Source organism: Taudactylus pleione, unplaced genomic scaffold (genome assembly GCF_031769625.1).
Source record: "Taudactylus pleione unplaced genomic scaffold, aTauple2 ptg000978l, whole genome shotgun sequence".
Classification (NCBI taxonomy): domain Eukaryota; kingdom Metazoa; phylum Chordata; class Amphibia; order Anura; family Myobatrachidae; genus Taudactylus; species Taudactylus pleione.
The window spans coordinates 1,476,773-1,493,174 of NW_028285379.1; the positions used below are offsets into that span (position 1 = coordinate 1,476,773).

Here is a 16,402-nt window from a genome sequence, read left to right on the forward strand (position 1 = left end):
CATGGGATGGAGGCCTGTAGCCTCTGGTAGTCTGGTGAGGGCATTACATGGGATGGAGACCTGTAACTTCTGATAGTCTGGTGAGGGCATTACATGGGATGGAGACCTGTACCCTCTGACAGTCTGGTGAGGGCATTACATGGGATGGAGACCTGTACCCTCTGACAGTCTGGTGAGGGCATTGCAGAGTACTTGGCCACGCTAGATGTCGCCACCTGTTGACCCCATGATTTCTCCGTGCAGGCTGTTCTGCTGGGTGCAGTTCCGCTCACTTCCGCTGCTCCCTGGGAAGATGTGTGCCCTATATTCACCGCTGCGATGGGCACGACGACTGTGGTGATTACAGTGATGAGAGGGTCTGCGTCTGCCAGTCCCATGAGTTCCAGTGTCCGGATGGGCTGTGTGTGCGGAAGGAAAAAGTGTGCGACGGAGAAAGCGACTGCGCCACTGGGACGGATGAGACGGTCTGCTCAGGTAACCACGTGGCCGGCGGCTGAATCTCCGTACAGTCTGCAAAGGGAACCGCGGAGCGATCTGCTCTGTACATGGGAAGGACTAATAATATACACAAACTCATGACATCGTTGTATTAGATCATAGATGAGAAGAATAATGTTCCCCCTACTGTACATTATCAGGAAATTATAATAAAATGAGGGGTTCCATATTTATACAGGTGACAGAGTTACAGTGTGACAGCCGGCATAGGGAGGGCGGCGCCATATGCAAACTACAAATGCGCTGAGGGGAAGGATATCCGTGTCGGTCTCCGCATGTGCCCTCTTAGCGCGCTCACGGGTGATCATTAGACACTGCCAGGGCCACATCCTGCTCACTGGGGGTTGACCGCGCCCTTGCGTGCGGCAGGTTACGTGCTCTGCGAGTAGAAGCAAGTTGTCGGTGCGGTACGTGGCTGTAGAAAGCGCTCCTGCAGTGGTTGCAGTAAGTCAGGTAATATAATGTCTGGGCCGTGACCTTAGTGGGGGTGAGCAGCACAATCCAAAGCTAAAGCTGAGTGCACACTATGTGATAACGTCTGCTGTTCCCACAGATTGGGCACAATATATCGCTAAGTACAGCCGGTATGTCTGGGAATAACGTCTTTCCCAAGTAGGTCGCCATGCAGCACATCTACTTGTGTATACAGGCGGCCCACCGGCCGCAGCATCCCGCTAACAATGACATCACTGCTATTCCTGAGGCCAGGCATGATTGGTAAGTGTGTATGCATGATTCGTTTGTGCAGAACACTTACTAAATTGTTGGATCGGTCGTCCGTCCCATTGCAAGGTGCAGCTCTTATCGGGAATAATCCTGCATGTGGCATTAATAAACGCTGCTATACGTACAATAAGCTTAGAGATAACAGGATGGGCAGGCGATCCAGCAGCAACGTTATTATCCATCTTTACTTGTCTATATGATGTAATGGTGGTTACTGTAATGACGAGTGTCTGGCTGATCTGTATGGTGGTGACATCATACATGTGGTCAGTATGTACGGTATAATGGGCAGTCTGTCTGTATTGTCACAGGGTTAGGAGCGTGTCCCCCGGAGCTCTGGGTCTGTGGGGACGGATCGTGTATCAGGAGGGAGAAGCTGTGTGACGGGTTATCTGACTGCGCAGATGGATCAGACGAGGACCCACCTCAATGTGCGTCACCACCCCCGGATAATGCCATGATACCGACTACAGGTGAGTAATTACATATAGTTATCACTAGTTACCTCAGGACGTCACCACCCCCGCATAACGCCATGACACTCCTTCCGACTACAGGTGTGTAATTACATATAGCTATCAGTAGTTACCTCAGGACGTAACCCCCCCGGATAACACCAAGACACTCCCTCCGACTACAGGTGTGTAATTATATATAGTTATCACTAGTTACCTCAGGACGTCACCACCCCCGGATAACGCCATGACACTCCCTCCGACTACAGGTGTGTAATTATATATAGTTATCACTAGTTACCTCAGGACGTCACCACTCCCTGATAACACCAAGACACTCCCTCCGACTACAGGTGAGTAATTACATATAGTTATCACTAGTTACCTCAGGACGTCACCACCCCCGGATAACACCAAGACACTCCCTCCGACTACAGGTGTGTAATTACATATAGTTATCACTAGTTACCTCAGGGCGTCACCATCCCCGGATAACACCAAGACACTCCCTCTGACTACAGGTGAGTAATTACATATAGTTATCACTAGTTACCTCAGGACGTCACCACCCCCGCATAACGCCATGACACTCCTTCCGACTACAGGTGAGTAATTACATATAGTTATCACTAGTTACCTCAGGACGTCACCACCCCCGGATAACACCAAGACACTCCCTCCGACTACAGGTGTGTAATTACATATAGTTATCACTAGTTACCTCAGGGCGTCACCACCCCCGGATAACACCAAGACACTCCCTCCGACTACAGGTGAGTAATTACATATAGTTATCACTAGTTACCTCAGGACGTCACCACCCCCGCATAACGCCATGACACTCCTTCCGACTACAGGTGTGTAATTACATATAGCTATCAGTAGTTACCTCAGGACGTAACCCCCCCGGATAACACCAAGACACTCCCTCCGACTACAGGTGTGTAATTATATATAGTTATCACTAGTTACCTCAGGACGTCACCACCCCCGGATAACGCCATGACACTCCCTCCGACTACAGGTGTGTAATTATATATAGTTATCACTAGTTACCTCAGGACGTCACCACCCCCTGATAACACCAAGACACTCCCTCCGACTACAGGTGAGTAATTACATATAGTTATCACTAGTTACCTCAGGACGTCACCACCCCCGGATAACACCAAGACACTCCCTCCGACTACAGGTGTGTAATTATATATAGTTATCATTAGTTACCTCAGGACGTCACCACCCCCGGATAACACCAAGACAGTCCCTCCGACTACAGGTGTATAATTACATATAGTTATCACTAGTTACCTCAGGACGTTACCACCCCCGGATAACGCCATGACAGTCCCTCAGACTACAGGTGTGTAATTACATATAGTTATCACTAGTTACCTCAGGGCGTCACCATCCCCGGATAACACCAAGACACTCCCTCTGACTACAGGTGAGTAATTACATATAGTTATCACTAGTTACCTCAGGACGTCACCACCCCTGGATAACACCAAGACACTTCCTCCGACTACAGGTGTGTAATTACATATAGCTATCAGTAGTTACCTCAGGACGTCACCACTCCCGGATAACACCAAGACACTCCCTCCGACTACAGGTGTGTAATTACATATAGTTATCACTAGTTACCTCAGGACAATGTAAACAAAATACATTTTTCCACTAAGTGTGGACTGTGGACGTTACATTAATAATATCATTAAGACATATTATATTCCTGCATACTGTATGCATCGGTGGCACTAAAGCAGCGATTCTGACTGCAGGGGGCCATTCCATCCACCTGCTAACCAGACACAGGGGCTGTGGTTGGCAGCGGTGCCGCCCACAGGGCACTGCACACAGCACCTCTGGCACACCACTTGTTAAGGCACATGTACTCAGCTCTTATTCAGTTGTATTCACTCACCCTGGATCACTCTCCTCTTTCTATGCTCACCCTGGATCACTCTCCTCTTTCTATGCTCACTCTGGATCACTCTCCTCTTTCTATGCTCACCCTGGATCACTCTCCTCTTTCTATGCTCACCCTGGATCACTCTCCTCTTTCTATGCTCACTCTGGATCACTCTCCTCTTTCTATGCTCACTCTGGATCACTCTCCTCTTTCTATGCTCACTATGGATCACTCTCCTCTTTCTATGCTCACTCTGGATCACTCTCCTCTTTCTATGCTCACCCTGGATCACTCTCCTCTTTCTATGCTCACTCTGGATCACTCTCCTCTTTCTATGCTCACTCTGGGTCACTCTCTTCTTTCTATGCTCACTCTGGATCACTCTCCTCTTTCTATGCTCATTCTGGATCACTCTCCTCTTTCTATGCTCACTCTGGGTCACTCTCTTCTTTCTATGCTCACTCTGGATCACTCTCCTCTTTCTATGCTCACTCTGGATCACTCTCCTCTTTCTATGCTCACTCTGGATCACTCTCCTCTTTCTATGCTCACTCTGGATCACTCTCCTCTTTCTATGCTCACCCTGGATCACTCTCCTCTGTCTATGCTCACCCTGGATCACTCTCTTCTTTCTATGCTCACCCTGGATCACTCTCCTCTTTCTATGCTCACTCTGGATCACTCTCCTCTTTCTATGCTCACTCTGGATCACTCTCCTCTTTCTATGCTCACTCTGGATCACTCTCCTCTTTCTATGCTCACTCTAGATCACTCTCTTCTTTCTATGCTCACCCTGGATCACTCTCCTCTTTCTATGCTCACTCTGGGTCACTCTCCTATTTCTATGCTCACTCTGGATCACTCTCTTCTTTCTATGCTCACTCTGGGTCACTCTCCTCTTTCTATGCTCACTCTGGATCACTCTCTTCTTTCTATGCTCACTCTGGATCACTCTCCTCTTTCTATGCTCACCCTGGATCACTCTCCTCTTTCTATGCTCACCCTGGATCACTCTCCTCTTTCTATGCTCACTCTGGATCACTCTCCTCTTTCTATGCTCACTCTGGATCACTCTCCTCTTTCTATGCTCACTATGGATCACTCTCCTCTTTCTATGCTCACTCTGGATCACTCTCCTCTTTCTATGCTCACTCTGGATCACTCTCTTCTTTCTATGCTCACCCTGGATCACTCTCCTCTGTCTATGCTCACTCTGGATCACTCTCTTCTTTCTATGCTCACCCTGGATCACTCTCCTCTTTCTATGCTCACTCTGGATCACTCTCTTCTTTCTATGCTCACCCTGGATCACTCTCCTCTTTCTATGCTCACCCTGGGTCACTCTCCTCTTTCTATGCTCACTCTGGATCACTCTCCTCTTTCTATGCTCACCCTGGATCACTCTCCTCTTTCTATGCTCACTCTGGATCACTCTCTTCTTTCTATGCTCACTCTGGATCACTCTCCTCTTTCTATGCTCACTCTGGATCACTCTCCTCTTTCTATGCTCACCCTGGATCACTCTCCTCTTTCTATGCTCACTCTGGATCACTCTCCTCTTTCTATGCTCACCCTGGATCACTCTCCTCTTTCTATGCTCACTATGGATCATTCTCCTCTTTCTATGCTCACTCTGGATCACTCTCTTCTTTCTATGCTCACCCTGGATCACTCCCCTCTGTCTATGCTCACTCTGGATCACTCTCTTCTTTCTTTGCTCACTCTGGGTCACTCTCCTCTTTCTATGCTCACCCTGGATCACTCTCCTCTTTCTATGCTCACCCTGGATCACTCTCCTCTTTCTATGCTCACTCTGGATCACTCTCTTCTTTCTATGCTCACCCTGGGTCACTCTCCTCTTTCTATGCTCACTCTGGGTCACTCTCTTCTTTCTATGCTCACTCTGGGTCACTCTCCTCTTTCTATGCTCACTCTGGATCACTCTCTTCTTTCTATGCTCACTCTGGATCACTCTCCTCTTTCTATGCTCACTCTGGATCACTCTCCTCTTTCTATGCTCACTCTGGATAACTCTCCTCTTTCTATGCTCACTCTGGATCACTCTCTTCTTTCTATGCTCACCCTGGATCACTCTCCTCTTTCTATGCTCACCCTGGATCACTCTCCTCTTTCTATGCTCACCCTGGGTCACTCTCCTCTTTCTATGCTCACTCTGGATCACTCTCCTCTTTCTATGCTCACCCTGGATCACTCTCCTCTTTCTATGCTCACTCTGGATCACTCTCTTCTTTCTATGCTCACCCTGGATCACTCTCCTCTTTCTATGCTCACCCTGGATCACTCTCTTCTTTCTATGCTCACCCTGGATCACTCTCCTCTTTCTATGCTCACCCTGGGTCACTCTCCTCTTTCTATGCTCACTCTGGATCACTCTCCTCTTTTTATGCTCACCCTGGATCACTCTCCTCTTTCTATGCTCACTCTGGATCACTCTCTTCTTTCTATGCTCACTCTGGATCACTCTCCACTTTCTATGCTCACTCTGGACCACTCTCCTCTTTCTATGCTCACCCTGGATCACTCTCCTCTTTCTATGCTCACTCTGGATCACTCTCCTCTTTCTATGCTCACTATGGATCACTCTCCTCTTTCTATGCTCACTCTGGATCACTCTCCTCTTTCTATGCTCACTCTGGATCACTCTCCTCTTTCTATGCTCACCCTGGATCACTCTCCTCTGTCTATGCTCACTCTGGATCACTCTCTTCTTTCTATGCTCACTCTGGATCACTCTCCTCTTTCTATGCTCACTCTGGATCACTCTCCTCTTTCTATGCTCACTCTGGATCACTATCTTCTTTCTATGCTCACCCTGGATCACTCTCCTCTTTCTATGCTCACTCTGGATCACTCTCTTCTTTCTATGCTCACTCTGGATCACTCTCCTCTTTCTATGCTCACTCTGGATCACTCTCCTCTTTCTATGCTCACTCTGGATCACTCTCCTCTTTCTATGCTCACTCTGGATCACTCTCTTCTTTCTATGCTCACCCTGGATCACTCTCCTCTTTCTATGCTCACCCTGGATCACTCTCCTCTTTCTATGCTCTCCCTGGATCACTCTCTTCTTTCTATGCTCACCCTGGATCACTCTCCTCTTTCTATGCTCACTCTGGATCACTCTCCTCTTTCTATGCTCACTCTGGATCACTCTCCTCTTTCTATGCTCACTCTGGATCACTCTCCTCTTTCTATGCTCACTCTGGATCACTCTCCTCTTTCTATGCTCACTCTGGATCACTCTCCTCTTTCTATGCTCACTCTGGATCACTCTCCTCTCTCTATGCTCACTCTGGATCACTCTCCTCTTTCTATGCTCACCCTGGATCACTCTCCTCTTTCTATGTTCACCCTGGATCACTCTCCTCTTTCTATGCTCACTCTGGATCACTCTCCTCTTTCTATGCTCACTCTGGATCACTCTCTTCTTTCTATGCTCACTCTGGATCACTCTCTTCTTTCTATGCTCACTCTGGATCACTCTCCTCTTTCTATGCTCACCCTGGATCACTCTCCTCTTTCTATGCTCACTCTGGATCACTCTCTTCTTTCTATGCTCACTCTGGATCACTCTCTTCTTTCTATGCTCACTCTGGATCACTCTCCTCTTTCTATGCTCACTCTGGATCACTCTCCTCTTTCTATGCGTGCTCACCCTGGATCACTCTCCTCTGTCTATGCTCACTCTGGATCACTCTCTTCTTTCTATGCTCACTCTGGATCACTCTCTTCTTTCTATGCTCACTCTGGATCACTCTCCTCTTTCTATGCTCACCCTGGATCACTCTCCTCTTTCTATGCTCACTCTGGATCACTCTCCTCTTTCTATGCTCACTCTGGATCACTCTCCTCTTTCTATGCTCACTCTGGATCACTCTCCTCTTTCTATGCTCACTCTGGATCACTCTCCTCTTTCTATGCTCACGCTGGATCACTCTCCTCTGTCTATGCTCACCCTGGATCACTCTCTTCTTTCTATGCTCACTCTGGATCACTCTCCTCTTTCTATGCTCACTCTGGATCACTCTCTTCTTTCTATGCTCACCCTGGATCACTCTCTTCTTTCTATGCTCACCCTGGATCACTCTCCTCTGTCTATGCTCACCCTGGATCACTCTCTTCTTTCTATGCTCACTCTGGATCACTCTCCTCTTTCTATGCGTGCTCACCCTGGATCACTCTCCTCTGTCTATGCTCACTCTGGATCACTCTCTTCTTTCTATGCTCACTCTGGATCACTCTCCTCTTTCTATGCTCACTCTGGATCACTCTCCTCTTTCTATGCTCACGCTGGATCACTCTCCTCTGTCTATGCTCACTCTGGATCACTCTCCTCTGTCTATGCTCACTCTGGGTCACTCTCTTCTTTCTATGCTCACTCTGGGTCACTCTCTTCTTTCTATGCTCACTCTGGGTCACTCTCCTCTTTCTATGCTCACTCTGGGTCACTCTCTTCTTTCTATGCTCACCCTGGATCACTCTCCTCTTTCTATGCTCACTCTGGGTCACTCTCCTCTTTCTATGCTCACTCTGGATCACTTTCCTCTTTCTATGCTCACTCTGGATCCCTCTCCTCTTTCTATGCTCACTCTGGATCACTCTCCTCTTTCTATGCTCACTCTGGATCACTCTCTTCTTTCTATGCTCACTCTGGATCACTCTCCTCTTTCTATGCTCACTCTGGATAACTCTCCTCTTTCTATGCTCACTCTGGATCACTCTCCTCTTTCTATGCTCACTCTGGATCACTCTCCTCTTTCTATGCTCACTCTGGATCACTCTCCTCTTTCTATGCTCACTCTGGATCACTCTCCTCTTTCTATGCTCACTCTGGATCACTCTCCTCTTTCTATGCTCACTCTGGATCACTCTCCTCTTTCTATGCTCACTCTGGATCACTCTCCTCTTTCTATGCTCTCCCTGGATCACTCTCCTCTTTCTATGCTCACTCTGGATCACTCTTCTCTTTCTATTGCACCAGCCCTATGTGGGTGTGAGAGATCCATCAGGAACAGATTTCCTTTCCCGTATGCATGGAGCTGTAGATACTCGCCCAGACACTACCACGATTCAGGACCGATCACATTGTCACTGCCAGGTGTCCACCCCAAAACACCCAATTTCACGGAAAGACAGACCCTCTGTATGCAATGACGCACCGTTTGCGTCTGTGCGCAGAGATCTGTGTGACTCTGCATCAGCCCCTGTATCTCCATCTTCTGTCACTCCTGACCCCCGTGTCCTAGTCTCATCCCTGTCTTCCTCAGGGCTAGTGACTACCTCCCATATCAATGTGTTCTCCCGGCTCATTCCTATCACTAATCTCAGATTGGTTACATTAGGGTCTGTCTCCTCTCTCTGCACCCCGTCCCCCCTCCCTTGTGTGGAGACAAATCCCTGTGTCCCATCCATGCTGTGTATTTATGCTTTAGTGGGTGCTCCGGGCAGCAGCTGTGGCCGCTACGAGTTTCAGTGCCGGAGTGGCGAGTGCAGACCCCGGGGGTGGCTGTGTGACAATGAAGTGGATTGTATGGACGCCAGCGATGAACTCGACTGTAACAGAACCTGTGACCTCAACCAGTTCAAATGCACTATGAGTGGGGAATGCATTGACTATAGCCAGCTGTGCGACGGGATGCCCCACTGCCGTGACCAATCAGATGAGAGCATGGACAACTGTGGTAAGAGCTCTATCGCTGTGTGTTATAGGAGTGCGGTGTCCTCGGGTCACCAGCTATAATGCAGATGAGAGGTTATTACTTGTGCTAGGGCCCTCAGTCTGTGAGTAACATGGCGGCGGCTGATCGCCTCTGCTCCATGTGCTTATTACAGATTGCAATAACTTTGTGTGATCGCTCTTCACAGGTTCTACACAAATCCCCCCCTGCCCCGGGCACTTCATCTGCGCCAACCGGATGTGTGTGAACATCTCTCTGATATGTGATGGAGCTCCAGACTGCCCACAGGGAGAGGACGAGAGGACATGTGGTGAGATATGGGCGGGTCACAGTTATTCTCATGATGCTATTTGTCTATCTGGTGGACCAAGGCTTCAGATATTACAGGCACCTTGTAGATGGGTGACTGGGCTGAGCAGACTCCTCTTAGGGTACTTTATGGGCAGGGTGGGTGAGATGCAACAGACAGGTTCTCCCCATACCCTCAGATTGCTCCTACTGTAGGGTGGACGGGGCATAACCATGCTCTTACTGAGCCTCAGGACACCAGGAGACAGTAGGACTTCTCCTAAATATGGCCTCAGCCTGTCTATTATTACAGCTCAGGCTCCTTAAATATACAGTGAGACCACCCTAACCTACAGTTTGCATCCCTTGTAGAGAGAAGCTCTGGAACCATATCCCCCTCCAAACAAAGGAACCAGACGGCTTCGGTATGTCCCGAGTATTCCTGCCCAGATGGACATTGTCTGATGTTTAAACAGGTATATGAACAAGGAGGACATAGGCATAGAATCTCCCATGAGATCTTGCCGCCTTCTGTTATCTGGGCTTTATTCTGTGTCTGCAGGTCTGTAACGGGATTCCTGATTGCGGTGATGACACCTCGGGCTGGGTGGCATCGGACGAGAGGGAGTGTGGTTTCTGGAGCCCGTGGGGCAGATGGAGTGACTGCAGACAATCCTGTGGGACCGGTGTACAAACCAGACGACGTGTGTGTACCAATCCGACCAGTGATATCCTCAGGCAGTGCCGGGGAGAGGAGACTGAGGCCCAGCAATGCTTCTCCGTGTCCTGCCCAGGTGAGGGGACTTTCCATCACCTCCGTCAGAGTCAGCATTACTGTAGGATCACACATTATCTTACATGAGTATAAGTCAGGCAGCAGACCATGCCTCATCCGCCCAGACCAAAAAGGCCTACAGTTCCAGGTGCTGGGAGCTGGGTCATGAGACGGAAGGCTTGTAACAACCATATAATGAATATGATCCAGAAGTGCTCTTCCAGCTTTGCCATAATTACTGAAAGGTGCCACACCAGCCCCTGGCATTAAAGCCGATCACAGAACATGACAGTAATGGACCAGAAGACACCTGAAAGAAGTAGAACTTTCTAGAGATGACAATGATTGGGTGCGAGTCGTGCGACATCCCAGCATATCTTGGTCCTATCACACGTCTTCTGCTCAATAAATAGCTTCATCCAATCCCATTAGTGACCTGTTTCAAGAGAGCCGCCCCCCACCTCCTCCCCCCTCCCTACCATTCCGGTACTGATTCTGACAATCTGCATGTTAGGGGGTCACATAATGTCTGTAGGACACTTTACACTCTAGATCGTGTTCGCAGTGTTTAGAAGAATTAGGCTGATGTGTCATAACCACGTTATCTCTTCTCAGTCGATGGCTTTTGGACACCGTGGACAACATGGTCAAACTGCACCCAAGATTGCACTGGGATGGTAATTCATCGGAGGGAGTGCACCCCACCACAGAACGGGGGACGGCACTGTTCTGACCTACCAGGCTCTTCCTCTTCGTACCTTGAGATTGGTAAGTGTGGTCAGATGCTCTTCTAAGGAGGACACCATTAATGGTGGCTTGGGGTGGTAAGAGAGAATTTTGTGGGATCGTCATTTGGATTTGAAAAGGATACAAGCCTTTTATTTACCAGTATTGTCCTACTGTATATAATAAACCCAGTGTGGATCCTGTCTGCCTTTCCCCATATAGATGTGTGTCGCCAGGATGGCTGCCCCATCACCCCATCGTGTCCTGCTGAGCTGGAGTATAACAGCTGTGCCCCGTGTCCCCTGTCCTGCTCTGACCTGACCAACAAGAGGATCTGCCAAGATGATCAGCCCTGCGTCTCGGGTAAGAGAGAGGGGGCTACAGAATCACTGTGGGTACATGGCTCACTGCCCGTACTATGCTGCAATCCTCCTATGTATCAGTAGGCAGTCCTCCAAAAATGTCCGTCATGGGAGGATATCCGCTAAATGCAGTGTCCTCTTAATGTGTAATACGGGGTGTCAGTAATACAGCAGATATCGGATGCAGTCCGTCTTCATTCACAAAAGCAGATCCTATTGGCTTCTTTCTATGGTGCAAGGTAAGATCTGAATCACGCAAAGGTCCGGAAAGCGTCTACTTTCTGCCATCTTTAGATTGCGTCAGCCAGTGTATACTACGGGCTACATTATCACATATTATACGGCAGAGGTAATGTCAGGTTACAAATGTAATGGGTGTAATAGATGGTGTCAGCCAGTGTATACTACGGGCTACATTATCACTTATTATACGGCAGAGGTAATGTCAGGTTACACATGTAATGGGTGTAATAGATGGTGTCAGCCAGTGTATACTATGGGCTACATTATCACATATTATATGGCAGAGGTAATGTCAGGTTACACATGTAATGGGTGTAATAGATGGTGTCAGCCATTGTATACTATGGGCTACATTATCACATATTATACGGCAGAGGTAATGTCAGGTTACACATGTAATGGGTGTAATAGATGGTGTCAGCCAGTGTATACTATGGGCTACATTATCACATATTATATGGCAGAGGTAATGTCAGGTTACACATGTAATGGGTGTAATAGATGGTGTCAGCCAGTGTATACTATAGGCTACATTATCACTTATTATACGGCAGAGGTAATGTCAGGTTACACATGTAATGGGTGTGATAGATGGTGTCAGCCAGTGTATACTATGGGCTACATTATCACATATTATACGGCAGAGGTAATGTCAGGTTACACATGTAATGGGTGTAATAGATGGTGTCAGCCATTGTATACTATGGGCTACATTATCACATATTATACGGCAGAGGTAATGTCAGGTTACACATGTAATGGGTGTAATAGATGGTGTTAGCCATTGTATACTATGGGCTACATTATCACATATTATATGGCAGAGGTAATGTCAGGTTACACATGTAATGGGTGTAATAGATGGTGTCAGCCTTTGTATACTATGGGCTACATTATCACATATTATACGGCAGAGGTAATGTCAGGTTACACATGTAATGGGTGTAATAAATGGTGTCAGCCATTGTATACTATGGGCTACATTATCACATATTATACGGCAGAGGTAATGTCAGGTTACACATGAACAGTAATGGGTGTAATATATGGTTTCAGCCATTGTATACTATAGGCTACATTATCACTTATTATACGGCAGAGGTAATGTCAGGTTACACATGTAATGGGTGTAATAGATGGTGTCAGCCAGTGTATACTATGGGCTACATTATCACATATTATACGGCAGAGGTAATGTCAGGTTACACATGTAATGGGTGTAATAGATGGTGTCAGCCAGTGTATACTATGGGCTACATTATCACATATTATACGGCAGAGGTAATGTCAGGTTACACATGTAATGGGTGTAATAGATGGTGTCAGCCAGTGTATACTATGGGCTACATTATCACATATTATACGGCAGAGGTAATGTCAGGTTACACATGTAATGGGTGTAATAGATGGTGTTAGCCATTGTATACTATGGGCTACATTATCACATATTATATGGCAGAGGTAATGTCAGGTTACACATGTAATGGGTGTAATAGATGGTGTCAGCCTTTGTATACTATGGGCTACATTATCACATATTATACGGCAGAGGTAATGTCAGGTTACACATGTAATGGGTGTAATAAATGGTGTCAGCCATTGTATACTATGGGCTACATTATCACATATTATACGGCAGAGGTAATGTCAGGTTACACATGAACAGTAATGGGTGTAATATATGGTTTCAGCCATTGTATACTATAGGCTACATTATCACTTATTATACGGCAGAGGTAATGTCAGGTTACACATGTAATGGGTGTAATAGATGGTGTCAGCCAGTGTATACTATGGGCTACATTATCACATATTATACGGCAGAGGTAATGTCAGGTTACACATGTAATGGGTGTAATAGATGGTGTCAGCCAGTGTATACTATGGGCTACATTATCACATATTATACGGCAGAGGTAATGTCAGGTTACACATGTAATGGGTGTAATAGATGGTGTCAGCCAGTGTATACTATGGGCTACATTATCACATATTATACGGCAGAGGTAATGTCAGGTTACACATGTAATGGGGGTAATAGATGGTGCCAGCCATTGTATACTATAGGTTACATTATCACATATTATACGGCAGAGGTAATGTCAGGTTACACATGTAATGGGTGTAATAGATGGTGTCAGCCAGTGTATACTATGGGCTACATTATCACATATTATACGGCAGAGGTAATGTCAGGTTACACATGTAATGGGTGTAATAGATAGTGTCAGCCTTTGTATACTATGGGCTACATTATCACATATTATACGGCAGAGGTAATGTCAGGTTACACATGTAGTGGGTGTAATAGATGGTGTCAGCCAGTGTATACTATGGGCTACATTATCACATATTATATGGCAGAGGTAATGTCAGGTTACACATGTAATGGGTGTAATAATGGTGTCAGCCATTGTATACTATGGGTTACATTATCACATATTATATGGCAGAGGTAATGTCAGGTTACACATGTAATGGGTGTAATAGATGGTGTCAGCCATTGTATACTATGGGCTATATTATCACATATTATATGGCAGAGGTAATGTCAGGTTACACATGTAATGGGTGTAATAGATGGTGTCAGCCAGTGTATACTATTGGCTACATTATCACATATTATATGGCAGAGGTAATGTAAGGTTACACATGTAATGGGTGTAATAATGGTGTCAGCCATTGTATACTATGGGCTACATTATCACATATTATATGGCAGAGGTAATGTCAGGTTACACATGTAATGGGTGTAATAGATGGTTTCTGCCAGTGTATACTATGGGCTGCATTATCACATATTATACGGCAGAGGTAATGTCAGGTTACACATGTAATGGGTGTGATAGATGGTGTCAGCCAGTGTATACTATGGGCTACATTATCACATATTATACGGCAGAGGTAATGTCAGGTTACACATGTAATGGGTGTAATAGATGGTGTCAGCCATTGTATACTATGGGCTACATTATCACTTATTATACGGCAGAGGTAATGTCAGGTTACACATGTAATGGGTGTAATAGATGGTGTCAGCCATTGTATACTATGGGCTACATTATCACATATTATACGGCAGAGGTAATGTCAGGTTACACATGTAATGGGTGTAATAGATGGTGTCAGCCATTGTATACTATGGGCTACATTATCACATATTATATGGCAGAGGTAATGTCAGGTTACACATGTAATGGGTGTAATAGATGGTGTCAGCCATTGTATACTATGGGCTACATTATCACATATTATACGGCAGAGGTAATGTCAGGTTACACATGTAATGGGTGTAATAAATGGTGTCAGCCATTGTATACTATGGGCTACATTATCACATATTATACGGCAGAGGTAATGTCAGGTTACACATGTAATGGGTATAATAGATGGTGTCAGCCAGTGTATACTATGGGCTACATTATCACATATTATACGGCAGAGGTAATGTCAGGTTACACATGTAATGGGTGTAATAGATGGTGTCAGCCAGTGTATACTATGGGCTACATTATCACATATTATACGGCAGAGGTAATGTCAGGTTACACATGTAATGGGTGTAATAGATGGTGTCAGCCATTGTATACTATAGGTTACATTATCACATATTATACGGCAGAGGTACTGTCAGGTTACACATGTAATGGGTGTAATAGATAGTGTCAGCCTTTGTATACTATGGGCTACATTATCACATATTATACGGCAGAGGTAATGTCAGGTTACACATGTAGTGGGTGTAATAGATGGTGTCAGCCATTTTATACTATGGGCTACATTATCACCTATTATACGGCAGAGGTAATGTCAGGTTACACATGTAATGGGTGTAATAGATGGTGTCAGCCATTGTATACTATGGGCTACATTATCACATATTATACGGCAGAGGTAATGTCAGGTTACACATGTAATGGGTGTAATAGATAGTGTCAGCCATTGTATACTATGGGCTACATTATCACTTATTATACGGCAGAGGTAATGTCAGGTTACACATGTAATGGGTGTAATAGATGGTGTCAGCCATTGTATACTATGGGCTACATTATCACATATTATACGGCAGAGGTAATGTCAGGTTACACATGTAATGGGTGTAATAGATAGTGTCAGCCATTGTATACTATGGGCTACATTATCACATATTATACGGCAGAGGTAATGTCAGGTTACACATGTAATGGGTGTAATAGATGGTGTCAGCCATTGTATACTATGGGCTACATTATCACCTATTATACGGCAGAGGTAATGTCAGGTTACACATGTAATGGGTGTAATAGATGGTGTCAGCCATTGTAGAATATGGGCTACATTATCACATATTATATGGCAGAGGTAATGTCAGGTTACACATGTAATGGGTTTAATATATGGTTTCAGCCGTTGTATACTATGGGCTACATTATCACTTATTATATGGCAGAGGTAATGTCAGGTTACACATGTAATGGGTTTAATATATGGTTTCAGCCGTTGTATACTATGGGCTACATTATCACTTATTATATGGCAGAGGTAATGTCAGGTTACACATGTACAGTAATGGGTGTATGTCTGTGACGTGTGCATAATGTGTTTCTGATGTGTGTACAATGTATGCCTGTGTGACGTGTCTGATGTGTATACAATGTATGTATGTGTGTCTGATGTGTGCACAATGTATGTCTGTGATGTGTGCATAATGTGTATGATGTATGTACAATGTATGT

At 45.9% G+C, this 16,402-nt stretch overlaps 1 protein-coding gene across 1 annotated transcript in view; it reads left to right on the forward strand.

Moving 5' to 3' along the window:
• LOC148454570 (SCO-spondin-like) overlaps window positions 1-497 on the forward strand; it is a 147,596-nt gene extending 147,099 nt beyond the window's left edge. Inside the window, exon 24 of the mRNA XM_088460772.1 lies at window positions 244-497. Within this exon, the coding sequence (XP_088316898.1) occupies window positions 244-497 (254 nt within the window). The remainder of the gene's footprint in view (window positions 1-243) is intronic.
• The last annotated feature ends 15,905 nt before the right edge of the window (window positions 498-16,402 follow it).